The sequence below is a fragment of the Homalodisca vitripennis genome, chromosome 1, assembly GCF_021130785.1.
Source record: "Homalodisca vitripennis isolate AUS2020 chromosome 1, UT_GWSS_2.1, whole genome shotgun sequence".
Classification (NCBI taxonomy): domain Eukaryota; kingdom Metazoa; phylum Arthropoda; class Insecta; order Hemiptera; family Cicadellidae; genus Homalodisca; species Homalodisca vitripennis.
The window spans coordinates 154,984,142-155,007,456 of NC_060207.1; the positions used below are offsets into that span (position 1 = coordinate 154,984,142).

At 31.4% G+C, this 23,315-nt stretch overlaps 1 protein-coding gene across 5 annotated transcripts in view; it reads left to right on the top strand.

The window, feature by feature from the left end:
- LOC124374291 overlaps positions 1 to 23,315 on the top strand; it is a 1,063,620-nt gene that overhangs the window by 648,374 nt on the left and 391,931 nt on the right. For all 5 annotated transcript variants that reach the window (XM_046832534.1, XM_046832531.1, XM_046832545.1 and 2 more), the window contains exons 13-15: positions 15,417 to 15,525; positions 17,099 to 17,292; positions 20,777 to 21,030. In XM_046832534.1, coding sequence (XP_046688490.1) covers positions 15,417 to 15,525; positions 17,099 to 17,292; positions 20,777 to 21,030 — 557 coding nt within the window. The remainder of the gene's footprint in view (positions 1 to 15,416; positions 15,526 to 17,098; positions 17,293 to 20,776; positions 21,031 to 23,315) is intronic.

A 23,315-nucleotide genomic window follows, 5' to 3' on the forward strand; every position in this document is an offset into this window, starting at 1 on the left:
GTGGGTATAGTATTAAAGCAAAGCGAAAGTACGCATCAAATGTGCATTATTATTTTGATTCCCACTAGATACATGTAATTAGTTTCCACTGAAAAACAAATTACGTTATATCCTCCACCACAATTAATTTTTCATTAGCTTTTGACAGCATCATAATTGAATAGTTGAGCTTTTCAAATATTCATCTCTCTTCATTACCGTGAACTGGTCGTGTCGTGCAAACATGGAAGTTGACCGCATTAAACTTTTGACCTTTCCATCACACAAAATATCCCCGGAATTTACATAACATTTTTGTTGATTATTATACGTATAAGAACGTGTAACCTTAGCAATGTTATATATTACGCAGTGGAATATTATCTGCTACCAATATCTGATAGTTATCGTTTTACTTGAATGATTTATCTATAAACAACTGAATGGAATGGGTCATGTTCATGTTCATGTTTATAAAGTAAACTACTGTTATCATATCTTAAATTGAATCTTTACTAATCTTAGTATCTCCAAAGTTTATTTTGTAATAATAATACATATTTTTAATATATCCCTTAATATCAAATAAAGAAGAACTTTCAAATCATACTTCGTTAATAGAGACAATTATATAGGAACAAAAAGGTTATAAATGAAATTTATATCCCGAGGAAATATCATCTGATAGAGAGACCAAGGGTTTGATGATTTTAAAATAAATAATTTAGTATAAAATGTGTATTCATTAGTTGTAGTATTAAAAGGGGACATCATAATTGGTAGCTTCCTTATCATTTTAAAATTGTTGTTTATCCACATGAAACAACAATCCACATTGAACTCCGCTTTTAGGCCAGTAGTGATAAAAATTTAACGACAACAAATATAAAATAATAAAATAACTGTTTATTTCTGTGCAAATCTTAACACATCCTTATATTATTATTATCGTATACAATATAATTATGAAGCCAATGGTTTCCCCACATACGCTGTTCCAAACTGTACCTCATATACGAGAACAAACTGGACGTAAGGAAAATATATATGTATTAAGAAAATAAGAAACATAGTAACCCGTTTTTAATTTTTATTATAGACTATTCATTAATTTAAAAGTAAGGTAACCCTCAGTACAACTGTTATTATTCAACCACTGTTATGAAACCTATGTCAGTGAACAAAAATGTGAATGTAACATGTGCCAAGATATCTTTATATATGTCCATTTTAATTTTTGTATAAAACTTAATTTCTATATAGAAGAAGGAGTGTTATCATAGTGTATGTCCAAACACAGAATTTAGCTGAGCATCGTTAAAAACCATTACTTATTACGCTGACACAATGTCACTTTTACCTGCCTGGGAGATGTGAAAATCTGTCCGCAGGACAACTCGAGAACGACATGAGCTATACAAATTTTGCATTCAACCTCAGCGAAGACTGTTCGCGACACGTGACGTCGTGTTCTCCTCCTTGTGTCGTTGTAAGACATTGATAAGAAAAACAAAACCAAATCAGAGAGCAATAAAGATTTAGTGTTCGTTCTATTTAACTGTCAGTTATAAATTTAGGAGGAAATGCCCACATTTATTTTACTTTTTATTACATATTATTGTGTTAAAATTATTAAAAAAGTGTTGTTTTACACTGTTTTTACTAATTCAATGTACATTAGTTAAATTACTTAAAATATATATTTTTGCTAAGGCCTTTGTGTATCCAGCAACCTATAGAGATAAACCCGGAGTATAATATGAGCAGTGAACTACGTGTCTGTGGTTCACCTGATATTACACGCATGCTCGTGCCAAACACGACCGAGAGTTAGACATACCAGTCGTCCTAACGTCAAACTACAAATTCTGATACTCGCTCGTCAAACCACTGTTACAATATTGTGGCCAAAATCTCATCACCTCAATTGTATCGCATTGTTGATTTCAAAACGCAGATTTATTTAATTACTCGACAGTAAAACAGTGCAATGTGTGTGGAAATTATATGCATTTTCGGGATTTTTTTCACTCTTTTTATAATAATTCATCAATAATTTATTGTATTACAATATTAAATAAATGAAACGTTTTTTTAGCATTTATCATCACCTATCAAACAAAACCTATCAGGTTGCATTGCCAACAATTATTACTATTAAACGTGTATGACTTAATCGTTCAAAAAAGGTAACAATACTATGAGTTTACAATAATTACATTTATTTATTTATTTATGAATGGTACAACCATTTTGCAACAATATGTAACAAACAATAAACATGTCAAATACAACAATAATTGTGAAATACGCTAAGTTTAAAAGGCAGACATTACAACAATAAAAAGAATCCAGTCAAAATGAGGGAAGAGTCTCAATTCAAAAACTGGATCGCACGTTATTGTTTTTGTTTAGCATACGTAATTTTCTAGATTCATATAATCATTACTTAGTTTTAAACTACGAAATGAGTAAACCGAGAAATTGGTTGGTAGGTAGCAAGGACAATAGACAGACTAAGTGTTAACTCAAACCCTAACTTATAGCTTGTGCAGCTGAAATTATGTTTATAACCTGAGCATTTTTTATCTCTGTTGTCGTTTATAGAAAAAACGCCCAATATATTTGATTTAATAAAATCTTCGGACAGGTCCCTGAGTAAGTGCAGAAAAAGATAAGGAAGCAACCTTAAGAGCAAAGTATCCTTAAAATAGTTTCATTTTATGTCGATCCTTGCTAAAACCGTTGGGTGTCCAATACACATTAAAAACTTATACACGAAAGTTTCATCTATCAAATTCTTGTATAATCAAAGAAATGAAATTAAAATAAAAAACCTAATATTATTTTAGAGGCTAATCTTGACATGACGATAATTTAATAGCGTAATCCTTTGGGGGAGTAACGATAGCCGCTACGGAATTTGAGTGCGGGTTATAGATAACGCAGGTTCAAATCCTTCCTGGACCAAAGTACTATTTATCAGTCCTGCCCACCTTCTATTGTACTTACCCTCCTCCTTGCTTTGCGTGTTAAATTCCCAAAGAGGCTTATGGCCTCTAGGCCTCTAGAGAATGGGCAGAGGAAGGTCAAATGTGGATCGGTTTCTTCATTTGTTCCCGCTAATAAATATTAGACTTGATTTGTAAAATGTTATTTAGTAGTTACTCTGTTATTTAGTAGAAGATTTATGGACGGTATGACATCATACACCTAACACAGCTGTTTTAATACTTCTTGAATTATTTCCTTCTCCTTATTTTATTTCGTTTCAGCCACTCATTTTTTTTCAAAATCGAAACTCAACTGTTTGATTTTTTGTAGTATTTTTCAATAAAACTTCATCAACAAAGTCATTCTCTAATAATATTATACCGTAAATACTATTATGCTTAGTAGTAACGTAGTTGTATGATATAAATTCTAATATTGTATGTTTTTATCATTTTAAACTGATAACATTTAATAATAGAAATCATTAAAAAGGAAGTGGTAATCCGTTTTTATAAGCACTAAGCACACAACCAGAATATGCAAAGAATCTAGGTATAATTTAAAGTAATTTTAGAAGGAATTTTATTAATAATTTAAGGAAATTTCATATTATACTGACAGATTTATCATTCACTTTCCTAACAAACAATACAATTCTTATCTTCATATCTACAACTAATGATTATGGTACTATTTTTAAGTAGCTTTACAAACTGTGCACCTATTTAATCATAACATATAATCCCTACATATACATTATGTGAAAATTAAAATAGACATTTTCATACCACTACGATTGTTTTGTGTCGATTTTTAGCCTCATGGTCCCCACAAGAAGTATCATCCACTGGTAGTATAGCATTATCTATAATGTTGCAACAAACCTCTCAATGGTTTACGTTTCTCTGGTAAAAATACATTATATTATACAAAATCAGCCTTTGGTAATATAGTGTACCTATAATTATTGTCCACATAAAAGACTCCACTTTTAAAATTATACTAAAATATTTGTTTTATGCATACAATGAGGGCGTTGTTTGTCAGATATAATACGAGACATTGTTATGTTGATGTACTGTTTTAAACACCAACAAAAAGCACATATTTTTGTAAAAATCGCAAAGTCAGATAACCTTGAATTTAAAAAGTAAAAACTATTACTTATAGATTATTACATTATCACTTTCCCAACTGATAACAACAAATTAAATAAGTCGTCAAAAATAATGGAATTTTCCTAATGGAAATTACTTTATTCGTGCTTTTAAGGCCCAAAACCGGCTTAAAGTTGATCTATTACTTAGTGAAATTATAAACTTTGACCCACCAATAAGTAAAGAAAACGTTGAATTTGTGAGGATAAAAACCCAATCAGAGATTTCTGTGAAATGGTCAAATATTTTAATTTTAACTTCACTAGGTTGAGCTTGCTACATCTGGCGTGTTTAAATAGATTATCTGGGTGAAGGCTTTGTTTTACCTGGAATCGGTTTGAATTACTCCCGAGATATCAGTTTCAGAGGTTGAGGTAGCGGTGAGTTATTTGAAGAACAAATTCGTTCGGTATGAATGAAATCTCCTGTACAATATTAAATCATAGTTTTCATTCCATAAGCTTTGCAACTCTTATACAGGATGTAAAAGAATGTACCGCACGGGATTGATAATTCGGAACAATTATAGGTAAACTTGGTAACATCATTACTGGACCTATAAATCTAATATTTGAGGTAACTGCCATTTTTTGTCGTGTCAGAAGGATGGCCCGCATGAAGTCAGAAGGAAATTTTAATTTAGAGCATAGGTCGACTAATACATCAAATTAAATATACTCTATTAGTAGAGTATAATGCCGCAAATCTGATCTAAAAAGGTTCATTATTAAAAAGATTACAGTGGATTAAATTTTGAAACTTTTACAATGTAGATTCTGTTCTAGGTGGTTTAATATTCTTGTCTTGGCCCAAGTTGGGAAAATTAAACTTAGTTAATGAATACTGGACTTAAGAAATAGTTTTTAAGGTACTTATAGAATCTTTAAATCCAATAGACGATGGTCAACAAGGAGTTCCACAAAAAAGTTTAACGTAGTCACAGCCCAATATGTACATTATTTTTAACGAACAAACTTAATCTGAGAGCACAATTTACCAGAAAAAGCAGATTAATTGTAATTACTTTCTCCCTCTCAAACAATGTTAACTAATGGTCTGTCAAAAACCTGAGTCTTTCCAACATATAAGCAACGTTGTATTTGACAAGCATCATATGTTTGGCAAAGTAACACTCCTACAAACGCACTTGTAAATAAATAGAACCTGTTGCATCTGTTAATAATAAGATGGAATAATAACTATACAAATTTCATATTCACAAAACATTCAGTAATACTTGGTATTCAGTTGAGCTGTATCCCGCGAACATTAAGCTCTGCAAAAACGTACTAGTGACGGAGAGCACCTGATAAGCGATCGTTTCTCTCTAAGCGCTGACTCATCACTCTCACGTGTACACGTGTTCTTCTCTCTTTACTCCTGTATTCTTTCGAATCTTTTGTTGTGGTTATATGATAGGTATATAGTACTGTATGATACTAGCGATAAAAATATAATACAGATCGGACTAAAACCGTGATCCTCTTCATCACGAACGTACAACAGTTAAAAAAAGTTCGTTTTTAAAAGTATACATTCCTACACTCTATGAGAAAAGTGGAAGCCAGGTATATTGTAAAAGGACTAAATAAACTGAATAAATTACGGGTGTTGTCTTCATCTGGAAAACTATGGATTTCCATATTGGATATCTGTACATTTGAGACTCAGTTAACAGTTTCCATAGTAAAGTAAATAAAACTTATATAGTCGATATGCAGCTTTGAGGGTTGAACAAAGCGGTGTTCACGAGAACAAGTTTTTCAACAACTACAGACAAAAATAGCTCCTATCTAAAAGGGATAAAGCATAAAGTGTGCTGCGACAGTAAAAGATTGAAAGAATTATTTGCACAATTACGGCACACACTGGCAAAAAGGACATATTTTACAGAGCCCTCGGACTAGACGAAGTAAACATAACGTCGACATCGCATCTGGTACAAGCACGCTAAGAATGGTGTGTCTAATGGACGACAAGCAGTTAGTTATCTCGTAAAATATTAGGTTAACGGCTGTTTCCACCCCCAAGCATTATTTTAAAACTTAATATACATAATATACATTAACATGAGCATGTAATTTGAGCTTTTATAAGCTTTTCCAGTTTCTGGAAGAAGAGTAATGTTGTATATATTAGCCAATGATCTTATCAATTTTCCTTTAGTAAGTAGTATTTTTATCGAGATAATGCATTTAAAGCATCAATTACATTATCTATTTATCTGTTACCTATTAAAGTAATATCATTCTATTCTAGCACTTTATTTGTCACTTCAGGAAATGATCGACCTCTTTATTTCATGTATAACAATTATTGTAAATGTATCCGTAATGTTTTAGATACGAAGTTGTATTTGGCTCACTTTGTTGGAAAATGAAATGTAGCAGCCCAACAGCATACTACAATAGAAAAGTCTAGTGAGGAACTTCAATGTTTTAGAGCTTTGGCCTATTTTACTACAGTACTAAAAAAATTGGATTTGGGAAATAGTTACAACTCAATAAAAGCTTTACATTCATGATTAACTTACGTGATTGAGTAAGGGGTGTCTCAATTTGGTAGTTAAATTCCTTTAAAAATAACATTACTATTAAAATGCATCCGTTGTGATTAAATAGTTTGCTACCTACCCTATTTCTCAAATAAACGTTTACTGAATAAGGGATTGTTCAAAAAGTATTGAAAGCTGTTATATTCCAAATTGAGTACACTTTAAAACCAATTCATACGTTGCCATAAAGGTTATCTCTTGAATCATTCTGCCACATCACCCCCATGTTTTTATCACGTTTGCTCTGATCTGGCTATCTAAATGAAACGTTAGCCAGGCAAATCCTGTCACCACTTCCAGCACACAATTTCTTTGCTGGCAACATTCCAAAAGCGTATATCTGTTGGTCCCATGTTAACGTTATGATACACACCATATAAATCTATTGTCAAGTACACGAGAAAGTGAAGGTAACATCGCGCATGATCACGGTAGGCGTATAAAAATCCATACATCGTGATCTTGTGGATACAATTGCTATGATCTCTAATTTATACAAACTGGACTCGGGTGCGGATAAGGTCTTTAGCCATTTACACATTTCAAGATGAGCTTTAGGATTTTTACAAAATATTTATGTTATTTATTCCCATAACTTACACCAAGTGCTAATTCGTTTTTAGATTTTTGTCCAACTCCAAACAACTGTTATTATAACATAGTGTTCAACGTTCCTAAAGGTTTCCCTATCAGGCATTGAAATACTAAGAACAGTAATAGATTAGGTTTTATCCATCGTCGAATAATATAAAAGAGGCCTTTATTATTCTCAAGCCGTTTACAAAATCTTCTCATATTGTAACTCATTTGATACAAAGTAAAACCTGTAGGATTTATAATGTTTTGAGTTGCATAGGTGGTGTTACTGCAATGCAATTAAATATATGTATAAACAATTCCAATTGATAATAAATAAATAAAGTCTATGTTTTCAGAAAACAGAAAAAACAATGGTTGATTAGCGTCCAAAGACCTTAACTAACATAAATTACTTATTATAAACGATCACTTAAATCATGGAAGTCGTACACTTTTAAGTGTATATACATGAAATAATTAGGACTTCATTAAGCCGGGAAAACATGATATATTTTACAATTCTAGTCACGAGTATATCCGAATAACTTTCCACTAGGAAATGTAATATATAAAGAAAAATGAAAATATTGTTCAGTAAAATAGTTTTAATTTGATAAGAGTAATTTGTGAGATTGAATACAGAAAATACTAATTCGTTTAAAAACTCGTTACACCATATGCTCTGCCACAATTAATTTTTCGTTAGGGTTTGACCGTATCATAATTGAATAGTTAGCTTTTCAAATATCCATATCTCTTCATCAGCGTGAACTGGTCGTTTCACTCATAAATGGAAGTTAACCGCATTAAAATTTGACCTTTCCCTCATACAAAACATTCCCGACATTTAAATTAATTTGATGGTAATTTTTATACGTATAAGGAAGTATAACCTGGACAATATCGAATTTTAAATTATCAGTTTGAAGTGGGAAGAGGATGAAAACCCTATGCGAATAGTTAATTGAAATATGAGAGTATGAATATTATTGCAAATATTAGTATGTATCGTTTAATTTACACCTATAAGAATAAGAATATGTACAATATTTGTATGTAAACAGTTTTTCAGATTATGTGACTTACCTATCAATACATAACCGTTTGAAATTGGAGCCAGTATGAATGTTAAAAACTTATTCAAAACATTTAGTAAAACAGATTATACTTTGAATGTTGAATTCAGCTCCAGTTCACCTTTCTTTTATTGCAGTCTGTGGTATCTGACGCTGTCTAATACCCCTGAAATCTGGAATCATGTTTGTCTGAAGATATCCAAAGAAAGTCGGTGACAAAGAAGTTTAAAACGAACCTTTATATCGTTTCGATATCAGAGACGATAGGCGAATTTCCAATCTCATTGCCTCATCAATTGTGCACTTAAACATCAATATGTCTAACTAGTTGAATGGTACTCTTTTTTCTATTAGTTTTCCACAGAGAACATGTACCGCTCACAACTTAGTATAATTTATCTGTTCCTCCACCTTGCTCCATTCTGTTTTAACCTAAGTTTGTCATTTCCCAATTTTAACTTTTATGGCCATAAAGTCCTTTTATGGTCATCAATATGTCCGTATCTTCTTGTCTGTTTTAAATATACAAGTAGATAATTCATTTACTGTTCCTAACCTTGTCGCTCCACCTAAACTATTCTCGGATTCTAACAGAAGGTATGAGTACGCCACACCGCAAGTCTGGTAACGGCTTTCATAGTTCCCTGCAAAGTTTTAAATCTATAGCTACATGTGTTCCTATGCAACATGTTAAATGTCATATGATTGTACTTAGTTTGTTTATATATTTATTATTCTGAAAATTTCTCGTTGCCGTCATAGTTGGTTACCTATAATACTTAATGAAAAAACGTTTTCTGGCACTCTACCAAATCCCATGGAGTAAGTTACGATGCAACGTCATCGAACTTGATTTGGCCTTTATAGAAATAAGGCTTCGTGCAAAATTTAAAGTCTACAGGTCTGACCTTTTTCAAAATAGCAGACAGACATATAAATGGTTTTTTCCTCCCATCAACTAATAACATATTCTAACTCTCAGCTAATAGGTTGAAGTGACTACTTCTGTTGACAGGCTATGAATGTATGTTTTGCACGGGGGAAATCTTTCGTTTCGCGGAACGAAACATCACGCTTGCTCGCTCTGTATCCGCTAGTGGCGGGACCAACGCGTCCATTTTTATGTCAGGCAAGGCGTTTCTCCGTTCAGTGGCTTTCCAGGCGTGCTAGTGACAGGTAATGTCGCTCCTCATTGAAGTGACTATTTCTTTTGGCGAGATCTGGATTTGTTTCAATAAATATACGAACTATTAATTTATTTATTAATGAATCCAACGTAAAATTGATTACTTCACTGCATCATTTAATAGCGGTATTTAAAGCTCATGGGATTCTAAATTGAATTTCAGCATAGTTAATATTAATTACTACACCAATTTATTACTAGTTTCGTCCTGACGAGATTTTAAAAAACAATTTAAAATAAATTGATTAGATCCTCTCTAGCTAATAAAGTAGTAGTTTTATTTAATCCTGGAAGATTGAATTTTCTGTTGATTATAATTATAGCATTTACTCAATTACATTGAATCTTAATTTGCAATTACTTAAAAATAAATTTACGAAACGTTATAAGTATTAATTGGATTTTTTATTGGTAAATTAAATGTTAAAATTTTAAACGATAAAACATGCAAAACGAGATATGTAAAAACAATAAATGTTATTTTTACAAGATATTTAGCAATATTTTATTCCAAAATTGTTATTTCTTATAAATCCATAATTTCCTTTTAAAAATATATTAACGATGCAAATATATTAATTTTATCAGAAATACGAGATTGTAGTGAAAATGAAACTGACAAAGTTATAGAAACTAATACAAGCGATAATAAAGGAAATGTATAATTATTTATAATTTTAATATTTAGAAATCATAGATTATTGTAATATATGAAATTTAAAAACTATTACAAATATATGAAAATTAATTGAAAACAGAAAACTTGTTAACGTAAAGAATATAATATCATATGATTTTACAATATAAACTATAATTATTTAATAATCAGCAAACGTACCTTTTTAAGATATGTATATATACTAGCAGACCCGACAGACGTTGTCCTGTGCACACGTCTCAAATTTTAAACTTTGATTAATCTGTAACAATCTGGGCTTTTTGATAAAAATGTTTATTAAAAAGTTATTACAATATCTAACTTCAGAATATGTAACTGTAAGGACCCGAACATATTATGCTTTATTTGTTTGTATAAAAATTTCATCCTATTGGTAAAATGTCTAAATAATGTAATTTAACTAAAGACATAATAATTATAAAGTGTACAGCAGTGTTGAAAGTAAGTGAGTAGGACAGCTATAAGACTGCTGACAACGCAGACTCAGCACCTGCGTGTGCTGGAAGGCAGTCTGGTTCAGGCCTCAGACTCGTAGAGATGTGATTCTCTATTATAAAATGTTCTAAATTCTTTCAATAATGTAATTCAATATCTTATTTCACTCAGAAGTGCTCTCCCCCTTTTAAACCAATCGAATTTTTTTATAAATTAATAATAATAAACAGTGTTTTCAAATTCAAACGTTGTTGCACAAAATTCATCTCTTTTTCCGGAATCATCCGGTGGTGGCATCGGATACCATAAAGATCTCCAAATCGGTCGCGTTACATAACTTCTAGATAAAAATGTATAACAACGTAGACTATCTAAAATACTAAATAATTACCTATTCCCTGTAGGGCTGAAGTATAATAAGTGGCCTCCATCACAATCGAATTATTTCTATTTCTGAATAACCTATCGAAACTACTAAAATGACGATCCGAATAAGATTATAGTTATTTAAAGGCTGAAGTACAATAAGCGGCCAACATCCCAATCGAATTATTGATATTTCTGATTAGTCTATCTAAACTACCGATTTTCATTACAGTTATTTAAAATTACAGTATAGTATCGGTATAAGTACTTATACTATTATATTATAGATATATATTCATTGGCCCTCATAACAAGTTGTAACTTTTTTCGGTTAGTCTCGCGACTACCTTTTTATTTCTTTTCAATATACACAATCATCATAAAGAGTAAGGCTTCACTCTCCGACTTCAGGGCCTCATCTTTAAACTTCAATCTAAAACAGATCAATTAATACATGTAAATATAACTGTCAGGTATTATATGGAATGCCATCTACAAATAATACCATCTTGTGTCCCGTTTTTCAACATGAATTGCATTTTAGGCCGTGGGTAACTGCTAGTTAGTAATATAGTAATACAATATGAAGTAAATCTTTGAAACAATATTTTAACATGTAAGCAGTTCAAAAATTCTAGGGTAGACATGTTAAAAATAACATTTTTCATTTATTTTTCGAATATTTCAATTACTGAAATATTCTATTTTTAGTTTGTAAAGATTGTTCTTACATCACACTAACACGTTAAACGTGTCGTTAAACATCGGCAATTTTCTTCTAGGTTATAAAATATAAGCCTATTGCTCCAATATTATATATAAAAACCAATTCAATACGATTTTTATCCATTAACTTAAGCACTTTCGTTCACTTAATGATATCTAGTAGCTTAAAATATCAATAAAACTTTACTAGTAGGGATTTTTGTAGATTATTATTACATGCAATAATATATTACCAAAACAGTGCATTAAGCTATGAGTTATTCTCACAGTTAAAAACAAAATGGATATTAAGCTATATTAGTTTTATTTAAATAATCAACCAGTTTTAATTTGGTTACAATCAAACTAACTTTTCCAAACTGTAGTAAAGTCACGTTTAATCTGAGTTGGTTGAAAACTTTTAATCATCTTTTATATAAATTAGTTTAGGCATTAGGTTGTTTGAACGATAACAAACATTGTTATTAATAATTTGTATATAATTAGGTGATTGTCACATATAAAAGTATTTATGTAACATCCAGCACGTAAATATTAGAAAATAATATTCTGACCAGCGTTAAAAATATATTACCATTGTATTTCAAAACTTGTTTTGTGTATGTCTTGCTTGATTGTTTGTGTGGGAATGCTGTGGATTTTCAATCTTTAATGGATATCCTTCTAAATAGGCTGATTCTACTCTATAACTTTCAGAAATTTAACTGTGTTAGCAATGCTGTGTAAGGCAGGACCAGAATACTTTGATGTCAGAAATGTGTCTACTTATTATAACGGATGCAGGGACTGTTAATCCATATAGAGAGTACAATGTTACACTTTTTTAAATGTATATATTGATATATTTTTTTAGATATTTTCCTATTGTAATTGTGATATGAAATATAATGATATACATCCCTTCAGCATTTACCAGATGTCCAGCTTACTTAAGTTGTTTCATTGATAAATACAAGAACGCCTTTATACGCAATCTTAGTTATATTGCAAGTAAAGAATAAAAATTCAGTAACCACAGCAGGTAATTATGCCTGTCAATCAGCACAGATTATATTCATCGTGATCGATTTAAATACCTAATGCATATTCTAATTTATAATCTACTTATAATATTAATGATGGAATGTTATAACTATATCCATGGAGTATCCCATTACGCAAACTTATAAGTAACTAAAACAAATCAAAATTACTTTATTAATATAAATACAAATATCCCATTATAATAGTGATTGACAAACACAGTGTGTTTGTTATATATTGGAACAGGTGACGGAGTACCTTGTTTACTCTAGTGAGTTTCGTTATTTCTATGCATTTAGTATGACATTTTACTGAACTCTCATATATTGTTTGGAATATTATTGATGTATTAGCCTATAGCGTATTTAATTAAACTTTGTAAAACTCAATTTCAGATTTTCATTTCATAATAGTAATATTGATGAAAAATGACAAAAGTTAATTGATTTAATTTTTAATTTAGCATTTGAACACTGAAGTCTGTATAAATGTGATTTGCCACTACAATTATATGATAACTTTTTATTGTTTTGTTATTCCTATGATGTTATTTTTGTATAAGTTCGTTAATTTTGGACATAAACGTAACGTTTATATTAAACCGATGACAAGCCCAACATTTTTGTAGCTACACAAATTAATAGTTTTAGAGAAACTTAAAATATTGCAAACAATGAAGTAAAATTATACGGGTTGGAGCTGATTGGAGTTTTGCGTAAATTAATATAATAAATATTTATCTGTAACAATAATTTATACTAATATAATATTCAAATTGTAAATTTTATCGGTAACACTTTTATTTTTTGAGTTATTGAAAATTCTACGCGCCGAAATTGATTTTATAGAAATAAAAATGTTGTTTTTCATTGAATACATCAAGACCAAAAGTATTGATTCTTATTGTGTTAGTAAATTGTTTATAATGTTATAAATATAAAATCATTAGAAACCTACGTTTAGTGATGGGATCGGCACACAGACACGTGTGATAAATATACTCACGGGATTTACGCCTTTAAAAGTGGTAGAAGTCGACCGCTTTTAGAGCCTTAATTTAATCCGTTTCCGCGAGGCAGATACATTAGGCATAGCCCTAGAAACGAGAGTAAGATGACGATTGGCTTAGCTCTCAGATCAGAATTAATTCTCAGATACCGGTTATTTCTTAATAAAGTGTGTTTGAAAAAGGGCACCGGTTTTTATATATCAAATTAAGACAACTATTTTAATAAAATATATACATCAACATGTTCATATAATATTCAGATTTCACATATGATGTCATGCATCTGGCCTTACCTATAATGCTGGCACGCAACAACAATAAATTCACTATGACACTGCACGATAAGGTTCCATCTCGCCAACAACCCGTCGAATTTCCTCCTTCAATTCAATATTTTGGGGTTTATTGGCATACACCAACTACTTCAGATAACCTCAAGAATAAAAGTCAAGTGTCAAGGTGTCAAGTCACACTATCTTGGTGGCCGTTCACAGAGCAACACAATTGTTTCGTGTGTAGGTTGGCACCATTATGTTGAAGCTACACCTTTTTAGTGCCCATTCCATCCAACTTAGGCCACAAAAGCTCCCTAATTATCGTACGATATTGGTCTCTATTTATTGTTACGGTCTGTTCCCTTTGATTTCCAAAAAAATTTGATTTCCAATATGTCATTCGTTAACCATGTGAGGGTTTTCTGAATCCCGAATATGTCAGTTCTGTTTATTAAGAAATCTATTTCAGTGGAAAAGCCCTTCATTACCGAAGATGACTTTATTTGCGAATCTGTTATTCTCCTGTCGTTATCTAAATAACCAGTCAACAAACTGTTGACTCTTCTGATGTTCTGCCACTTTCAAACGGTGCGTCAACCGATTTTTATAGGGATAGTATTTGAGATTGTACCGAAGAATTCTCCGCACAGGAAAACATCTTAAACCAAATTGTTGAGAATGGCGACGTCTAATTTCACTAGGCTAACAAACCACACTGCCACGAATTAACGCAATGTTCGGTTCAGATCGGCCAGAATGACAACATCCAGAACTTTTAAGGACGACTGTAAGTTGAACCCGCCTCAAAAAACTTTTTCATAAGTCTGCGAACTGTTGATTCATTCGGTGCTTCATTACGCTCTAGAGTAACGCGAAGTCGTCTATGGCTGTAGCCGCACAACTTTCTCCACTCTGATAAGACGTTTTCACGTATAATACTTGTTGCTCACAAGTAATATTCTCCATGGTTAGACACAGAATGTAAGAAAGTGAAATACCAGCTGTGTCAAAAATAGGAATGTTCCCGGTAATAGAGACGAGGTCAAACATTGTTTTTATTTCTATTCTATGGGTCTGATGGTGTGTTCCATGAACAAAAAACACCCAAGCACACAAAATAAAATTGTATAATTATTGGAGTTTTTGTTTTTAAATTATGTATTATATTCCATTAAGAAGAGGCTGGTAGAATGTACTTATCATTATGTTTTAGTACGCAATTGCGTTGTTAAAAACCTTTAAAAAATATAGTCTTGCATAATTAATTAATTAGTTTACGCAAGATCAGAATTAAAATCTTGTTTTAGAACTTTGTTAACTTCTCTACAGAAAAAGTAAATACAACCATTAATGTTCTATGTTTCCTTTATTGTTGCAGGAAAACGGAGAAGGGCTGAAGAAAAGAGATAGTGAGATCAGAAAGGGTAAATGTAAGAGAAAAGGATGGAAAGAAGCGGCAAGAGAGCGTCAATTTTCTTCAGTATCAGGTAGGATTACTCGTTATTTCTATTGATAAACACGTGTAAGACTGAATTCGACATGAAACAGTGGCTTAGGTCTCAATAAAAATACAATATGTATTTAAATCCAGAATTTAATCTAAATCATATGATGCCTATACGTAACTGGCAGTACGTATTTAACTACCAGTTGATAGCAATTATGCAGTATAATTATATAAATATTTCTGATTATTTTCATATTGTTTGGATAGTGTTCACATACTGAGTTATAAGGATATATCATGAATAACTATTTTGATAACTACATCTTAATTGAAAACACATACAATTGATTTAATTTACTACACATACTACAAATTCATGAATTATAATATCGTCCCAAAACACTTCCCATTACTGATAGATTTTGCATCAATAAATTTTAAACAATATTTACTTGAACAATATCAAATTATAGAATTACTCTTCAACTTCCAGACCGAAGTTTGAAAAACAAGACAACGAGAACGTTTATCAACAATGAGTTTTACAGCGGGATCCATTACTTGTAGGGAAGCTCTGCTAGAACGATTAAACTTTCTGTTCTAAGTTTCTGATAAAGAGGAAGTGAACAAGTTTCATAATACAACTGAGTCCTTCTATTTATATTGGTTTTTTTTGTTTACTTTATCTAGAGTACTTACAGATCAAATTACATATAATACAATTATACTTCGTTTGTTATTTATTATTTTAGAATTCTATTATTTAGAATAATTATTTTATAATTTATTATTATAAAATCTGTAATATTTACGTTCAAAGTCTTTGAAACATTAAATAATTTAAATATTAATTTAATTGCAGACTACACAATAATGTGTACTAGGCTAATAAAATAATAAACAAAATAATAAGGCTTCCTTATTTGGGGTTTTACAGATTATTTTTCGTAATCATTCAAATCATCATATATGCACCCGTTTACGTGAATGGACGTATGTAAAAACCAAAAAGAGATGGGGAGTGTTAAGTTTGTTGAAGAGTTAATTGACATCGCTACAAAATGAGGTCACCGTATCAGCGCATCAAAACACACATTCCGAACCCACTCCAGTTGGTTATTATGCTTTTTGATAATCGGAGGCGAGTTATTCCTGGTACAGAAGTCGTTGATATATTACTGTCACAGTAACAACCTCAAAATATGTTAATTTCCCCATCATCAGAGAGTTTATTAGTTCTAGTAACCGTTATAAACACGTATAAAGTATATAAGTATGAGTGATCTGTGTAATCTTAATTTTCTATAAGCAAATCATCCTTAGAAAAAGTCATTAATTAATTTACATGTTAATAAGGAGAAAGTAAAAAAACTCTACCTGTAAACATTAGTTCCAAACTACATATGTAATGATTGCTTACTACATATGTATTGGTTGATTGACATAACCAACTCGTGAGGATTAAATTGATACTCGGACATATAGTACCTATGAGAATACCTAGATGAACCCATTCATATATATTTTAATTACCAAGCTCCAAAACTTAGATTACAGCAACGTATTATGAGTGTTTACTCATATTTTTATTAAATAAGTGTCCTCATTTGTAGAAAAACAACCGGTGAGCGCCGAGTCTGGTCGGAGTTTCCACGTTCTACTCTCTATGTCCGGCAATCCTGAGTGCCTCGGATACCTCCTTCGTGGTATCCTTTCCCACATCCCCGGACTACTGAGAGTGCTGCAGCAGCGTAGCGACTCGGTCCTTCATCGTAGCATGGCGGCTTTATTGCATAACATTCTCAAAGTAAGTATAGCTGCACTGTATTCTAGCGTAGCGACAAATCCTTTCACATCACCATTATGGCTACAGTCCATGACCTCTTACATTGTAATTGAATCAGCACTGTAGCTAGCGTATGAACGTCCTTTCACAAAAACCAGCCGTAATAAGTATTAAAATTCTCAAATTTTGAAAGGAAGCATTCTAAATTTGTGTAGTTACTCGTTCCTTTATCTAACGTTGCCAAATTATGATGACAATGCACTATAAGGTCTCAATGCACCTCAGTCTTAAGTCTCATCATGGCAGCTCTTGTTTCTAACGTTTTACATAGTATTTTTGATTAATTGTAATAGAGTAATGTCTCATTTCTTTATCTAAAATTGTCAGCTGTTTTATGAATTGTACTATAGCTTAATAACTAGTTGCTTTACCTTATCATGGCAGCTCTTGTCCATTATATTGTCAAATTATGTATGTGACAATGCACAATAGCGTAGTGATACGTTCGCTTATCTCAACATGGCAACTCTTGTTCCTAATAAGTGAATGAATGAAATGAATGAATGGAATGAATAATTGAATGGAATTAATGAAATGAAATGAATGAAAAGAATGAAATGAACGAATGAAATGAGTGAATGATAGCGTAACAATTGCATTATAGTTTAGTGACTCGTTGCCTTGTCTCAACATGTCAGCTCTTGTCCTTAACATTGCTTCTAAGCATCCTTTATATATTATGAAGTGTATGTATATTCCTTTAAGCGTCACAGATTTCGATGTTTGAACGTGCTATCCTAAAAACAAACGTAAAAGGCTTAAAATTAAATTTTAAGATTACTACTATTTCGTATATAATTATATGTTGGGAACTACCTCCTTTATGTATTGCATATTTTATTTTAAATCCATTAGAATATTATAAAATATTTTTCACTATTAAAAGTCCTCATTAAGTTTGTTTTGAAAATAGTTGAATGTTTAAATTGCATAAACCATTTTAAATTAATTCAAAGTTTTCAACTAAAATGCATTTTTAAGTTGACAATCGAAAAATACTCTAATACAAAAGAAAGAGTATGTTAAATATGCCGCAAGAGAAGAGGTTTTACATAGTATGGCATTGCGAAATAGAAGGAATTTTTGTGTCCCGAAACCCTATATAGATTATTTTAGAAAAACATTTAATTTTATAGCTCCTCGTATATATAACGTTATTCCTGGAAATATAAAAGCTTTACCAAGTTTAAAGTTATTTTTACGCAGTCTAAGAAGCTGGTTGTTCAAACAAGACAGTATAGACTACCTATTCAATGTAGTGGGCTATGGCGTGACTTGTGGCTGGGGCGCCTCGCATTACTGCCTTCCATGCATGGACTGAGCTTTGACGGGCGGAGTGTCTCCGCTCAGAGCCGCATGATGGAGCAAGTAGCGAGGATGCCTTCAGTCTGAGTGGCAACCTTGCAGCAACATTCACAACAATTCGTACACTTACACCTACATACAATATTATCTAAGTAAAGAATGCACCCATACCAACACATAAACCGACACACACTCACACACACAAAACGCTGCTCAAATCACGAAAACCTTCAGACAGACAAAGTCATTTTTTTTTTCTTCTTTTTTAGTTTTTTTCTTGACACATTTAAACTTTTACGGCCAAAATTAGGGACATATGATCAGCACCTAAAAAGAATATTTTCCTATCATTATTTGTAGTCTATTAATTATATAATGAGTAAGCTACTATATTATTTATTTAATTATTATGCTCGACTTATAATATTTTGTCAATGTAGAAGATGTACCTCTGCACAGGCCTTTAGAGGTATATTATATTTCCCAAAATATAAAAAAAAAGATGAATTATTTAGAGCTGGGGGAGAGTATTTTAAGTATGTTAGTTAACCAAAACGTGTTTTTTTATTTTTTATTTTAATTTTAGTACATTCTAGGAAAACAGTTAAGTTAAACTTTTAGATTATATTGATGTCTATGTAAATATTAATATTTTAATTTTGTGAGCTTCAATTATCTTAGTGTAAATCTTATAGCATATTTTTTTCTGGTCGACACCCTGGCAGGTCAAGGACTTTATTGTATACATATCTGTTATTGTTTATTATGTATTAACTATGTTTTATTTTTGGGAAATAAATATTTTCTTTCTTTCTTTTTTTCTTTTAGAAATTGAAAGAAAGAGAAGAATATGTTCCAATTCATCTGAAAAACACATGCTATTGAAATAAATTTAATTAACCTATTAACTTCAAAAGAATGTCAGAACTAACAGTAAGAAAAGCTACAGAAACTCGGTTGCACACAATGTTTTGCACCGTGCTGCAGCGAACGACGTAAAACTAATAGATTGTATTATATAGTGATAGTTTGGAAAAGCAATAAGACAAAATATCCTCCAGAGAATAGCTGAGAGAATAATACACAACAAATGCATTGTAGTCAGAAAATTACACCTTCCAGTTACGTATTACTTGGAAAAACTAATTCTCTGAACAATGTTTTCTTCCTTCTAGCGATAATTTAACTTTTGTTCATTGATTAAGATGTTATCCATGGGTTTTTAACAGCAACAATCTCCTTTTTTAGTTGTAACCTGTTTCATTTTATGGTATAGAAATTTGTTTTAGAAAAAAAAATTTCTTTTTCTGTTGTTATTTTTCCTGAAATCGCAGAAAGGTAAACTCAATTATCTGTTCCTCTCCTTCTTTAACTTAATCACATTTTGGTCCTCAAGCAACAGTGGTGTTTCTCTACTAATATATTTGGGGTGAACAATATGTATTATATAAATAATTGGCCTTATCTAAATAACAATTAAATCAGACCATATTCTAATGCAGTTTACGAAGCATTGTCCTAAATAATTTTTATTATTCTAAAACCTATTATTATTACGTACGTCATTCATTTTGGCCCTTAATTTTCCTTGCACGCCAATAATTACTTAAAATATTTAATCCTACGACTACCAATAAAATATACTTATATTAGCCTTTCTAGCTTTCCTTCAAACGAATCCTCATACATTTGCCATCGTTCAGTTATACAATGCAATCAGTGACACTACGTTTCGAGATCTGCAATCTGATCACTTCTTCAGGTAAATGATTAAACTGTGGTAAATGCATGACTAAAACCTAGATTAAAGTAAACAAAACATACCACAGAGATGTGTTTGCTTTAACCTAGATTGTAGTCACGCATTAGATTAGTAATTTACCGGAATAATATATCAGATATCAGATCTCTAAACGTAGTGATACTGATTATATTGTACCACAGAACGATGGCAAATGTCCGGAAAAAATCCTGCTTCCTTCACAATCCTTCCATCGTCAAAAACTTCAAATAAAGAGTCCTTAGACGTAATATAATGTATTATACTAGAGAACTGTTTTTAGTCGCTCTGAGTTTATGTTAAAAATCAGACAAGATCTGATGAAATTCTAAGTTGTATTTATATGCTTGCTGCTTCCAGACTGCCCTGGAGGCATATGGCGATACTTCAAGCGGAGAACTTACCGAAGTGGAGAAGAACACACGCCGCTTGGAGCTGACAGCCGCCTGCTGCCTCCTCCTGAAGGTCTGCCTGAACCTCATTCACGGTGTCCACGACCTCCAGTACACAGCGATGGTTACCATCAACAAGGTGATAGACGCCGCGGTGGTCCACAGCCTGGGCCATGTTCGGGTCCGTACATCTACCGCCCTCCACCACCCTTGCAACGACAAGTAAGTGACCGACTCGACAAACCTTTTATTATTCGTTCTGAAAACATATTCTCTTATCTTAAATTAAAATTTGGTTACACGGAAGATACGTGTTTCTTCTTAATAGCTTACAAATAACTAATGGTTTCTAGGCTGTTGTAAACCGTCTGTATATGCCCATATTTCACTTGGACGGAGTAAAACTAGTAATGTTTATAGAGCCAATTTCTATCGTATGGCACACAACCTGGATTTCCTTGCTAGGGAAGTTTCTCCTAAAACAATAATGGATTTTCTCAACGCTAGTTTCGGTGAAGGGCCATAAATAAGACAGAATGAAAAGATTTAACAATATGAAACAATATTGATTCTCAGAACAAAATTTTCTTAGTCCTTTACGATTGCAATAAGTTTTAAATTTACATCAACTAATCGTACCGACTAATCAGCTGTAAGTAGTGACTTTCAGTCTCTTTACTAGATTTATAACGATAATTGTATTATTTATGTATTGTCAGTTTTAATTGTTATTATTTTAGTTTCACATTTCTAACCCTTTTAATACCATCATATACCTCCACCAAACCTTGAGTGGCTCCACGATCTATTTCATTATTAAATTCCTTTACCAACTATCCGACAAGAAAATCCAGATTGTGTGCACATACAGTGCCGATTGGCTCTCGGTTTACAGACTGTTTTTTTATGTCTATGGATGGCCTTATTCCAACGAACATGGCCACACACGTTTTTCCAACATTAGCGAAACAAATTATGTGTTAATTTGATTCACTGTCATCACCAATCATTTAAAATTGAATGGGAATTGAATTCATATTATAAATATATACTCGGTACAGTAATAATAATTCATTGTTAAGTTTATTCATTCTTGGGATTTATTCGTCATCAATTTCTCTTTACATTCTGAAGGAACTGTTATTACACAATTTCTTTATACACAACAATAATTTTTCAACTTAGTATTCCGAGATTGTATGTAACTCTATACGAGTTTTTTTTTTCTCAAGGTACCGCCTAAATAGGCAAATGTGTAAATTTGACTCCTTTTTAATGTGTAACCTTCCTGTAAATCCTTAGTCATGCTACTTACCTTATTCGTCCAACTTTAGTCACAAAAAACATTATTCCTTTATAAAAAGGCGCTTTCTTTGGAAACCTCATGCTCAATTAAATGCATCATTTCACATTACTTCATTTGTAGTATGATGTATGTACTTTGTAGTATTTACAATAATCGTTAATTAATGAGCACACGTTAATGAAAGTTAACCGTTACTGACTTTAATACGGAGTCCCAAACACACAGCCAAGAATCGGGTTAAATGTTTGCATGTTACGGGAAGAATGAGCAAACTTTAATTAATATACTTGCTTTTTATAGGAACTACGAATAATAGAATGAGACGAGTTAATTTAAATCTGCCTGTATGATTAAACTAGTTTAATAAAATAGCATTATATTCTTATTAAATATTGTATAATATTATATCGATGTAAGGTGATTTAAGGTTGCCATTAACTTCAATTTAAACTCTAAAATCATTATGTCTTCCTCAGAGGGGAAGGTTTACCGAGTTCATCATAAAACAAGATGGAAAAGCAGATTAAGGTGTAATGAGGATTTAATGTTTCCTTATTACCAAAACAGGAAGTGTGTAAAGTTAATTAAACTTTATGAGGTTTTCTTATAATCTAAATCGAATAATTAGTGTTTACTCTTCTTTAGTAGTAGAATAAATTATATATATATATATATATATATATATATATATATATATATATAATATATATATATTATGTAATTATCAATATATTATATTATATATGTGTGTGTGTGTGTGTGTTGTTATAATTATATTGCCTATATAATATAATTATATATATAATAGGCAAAACTCAAGTTCGAATGGTAACTCCGTTCCCATACCATATAAAATTGCATTGGAAGTTGGAACATTTTATGACTTCGACGTCAAACTTTCCATATTTTTCTTCGCTTAACGTTGGCTGATAATATATTTCTTCTTGGGTGAAGTTTTATTTTTACATCAAAACTTGTAGGGTCTCCTTATTGAGTAAAGTATAAACTTTTCAAGTATGTTTATATGAGCTGTTTACGTACGCATTATGACGTACTCCTTGCTAAATATCACTTATTTTTTATTCAAAATTATAAAGGATTGCATATTAATTGATATTCTACCTGCATTTGAATGATAAATAAAATAACCTATATTTTGGGCTAGTATTTGATAATTTGCTTTGTTTTGACTGATCATATA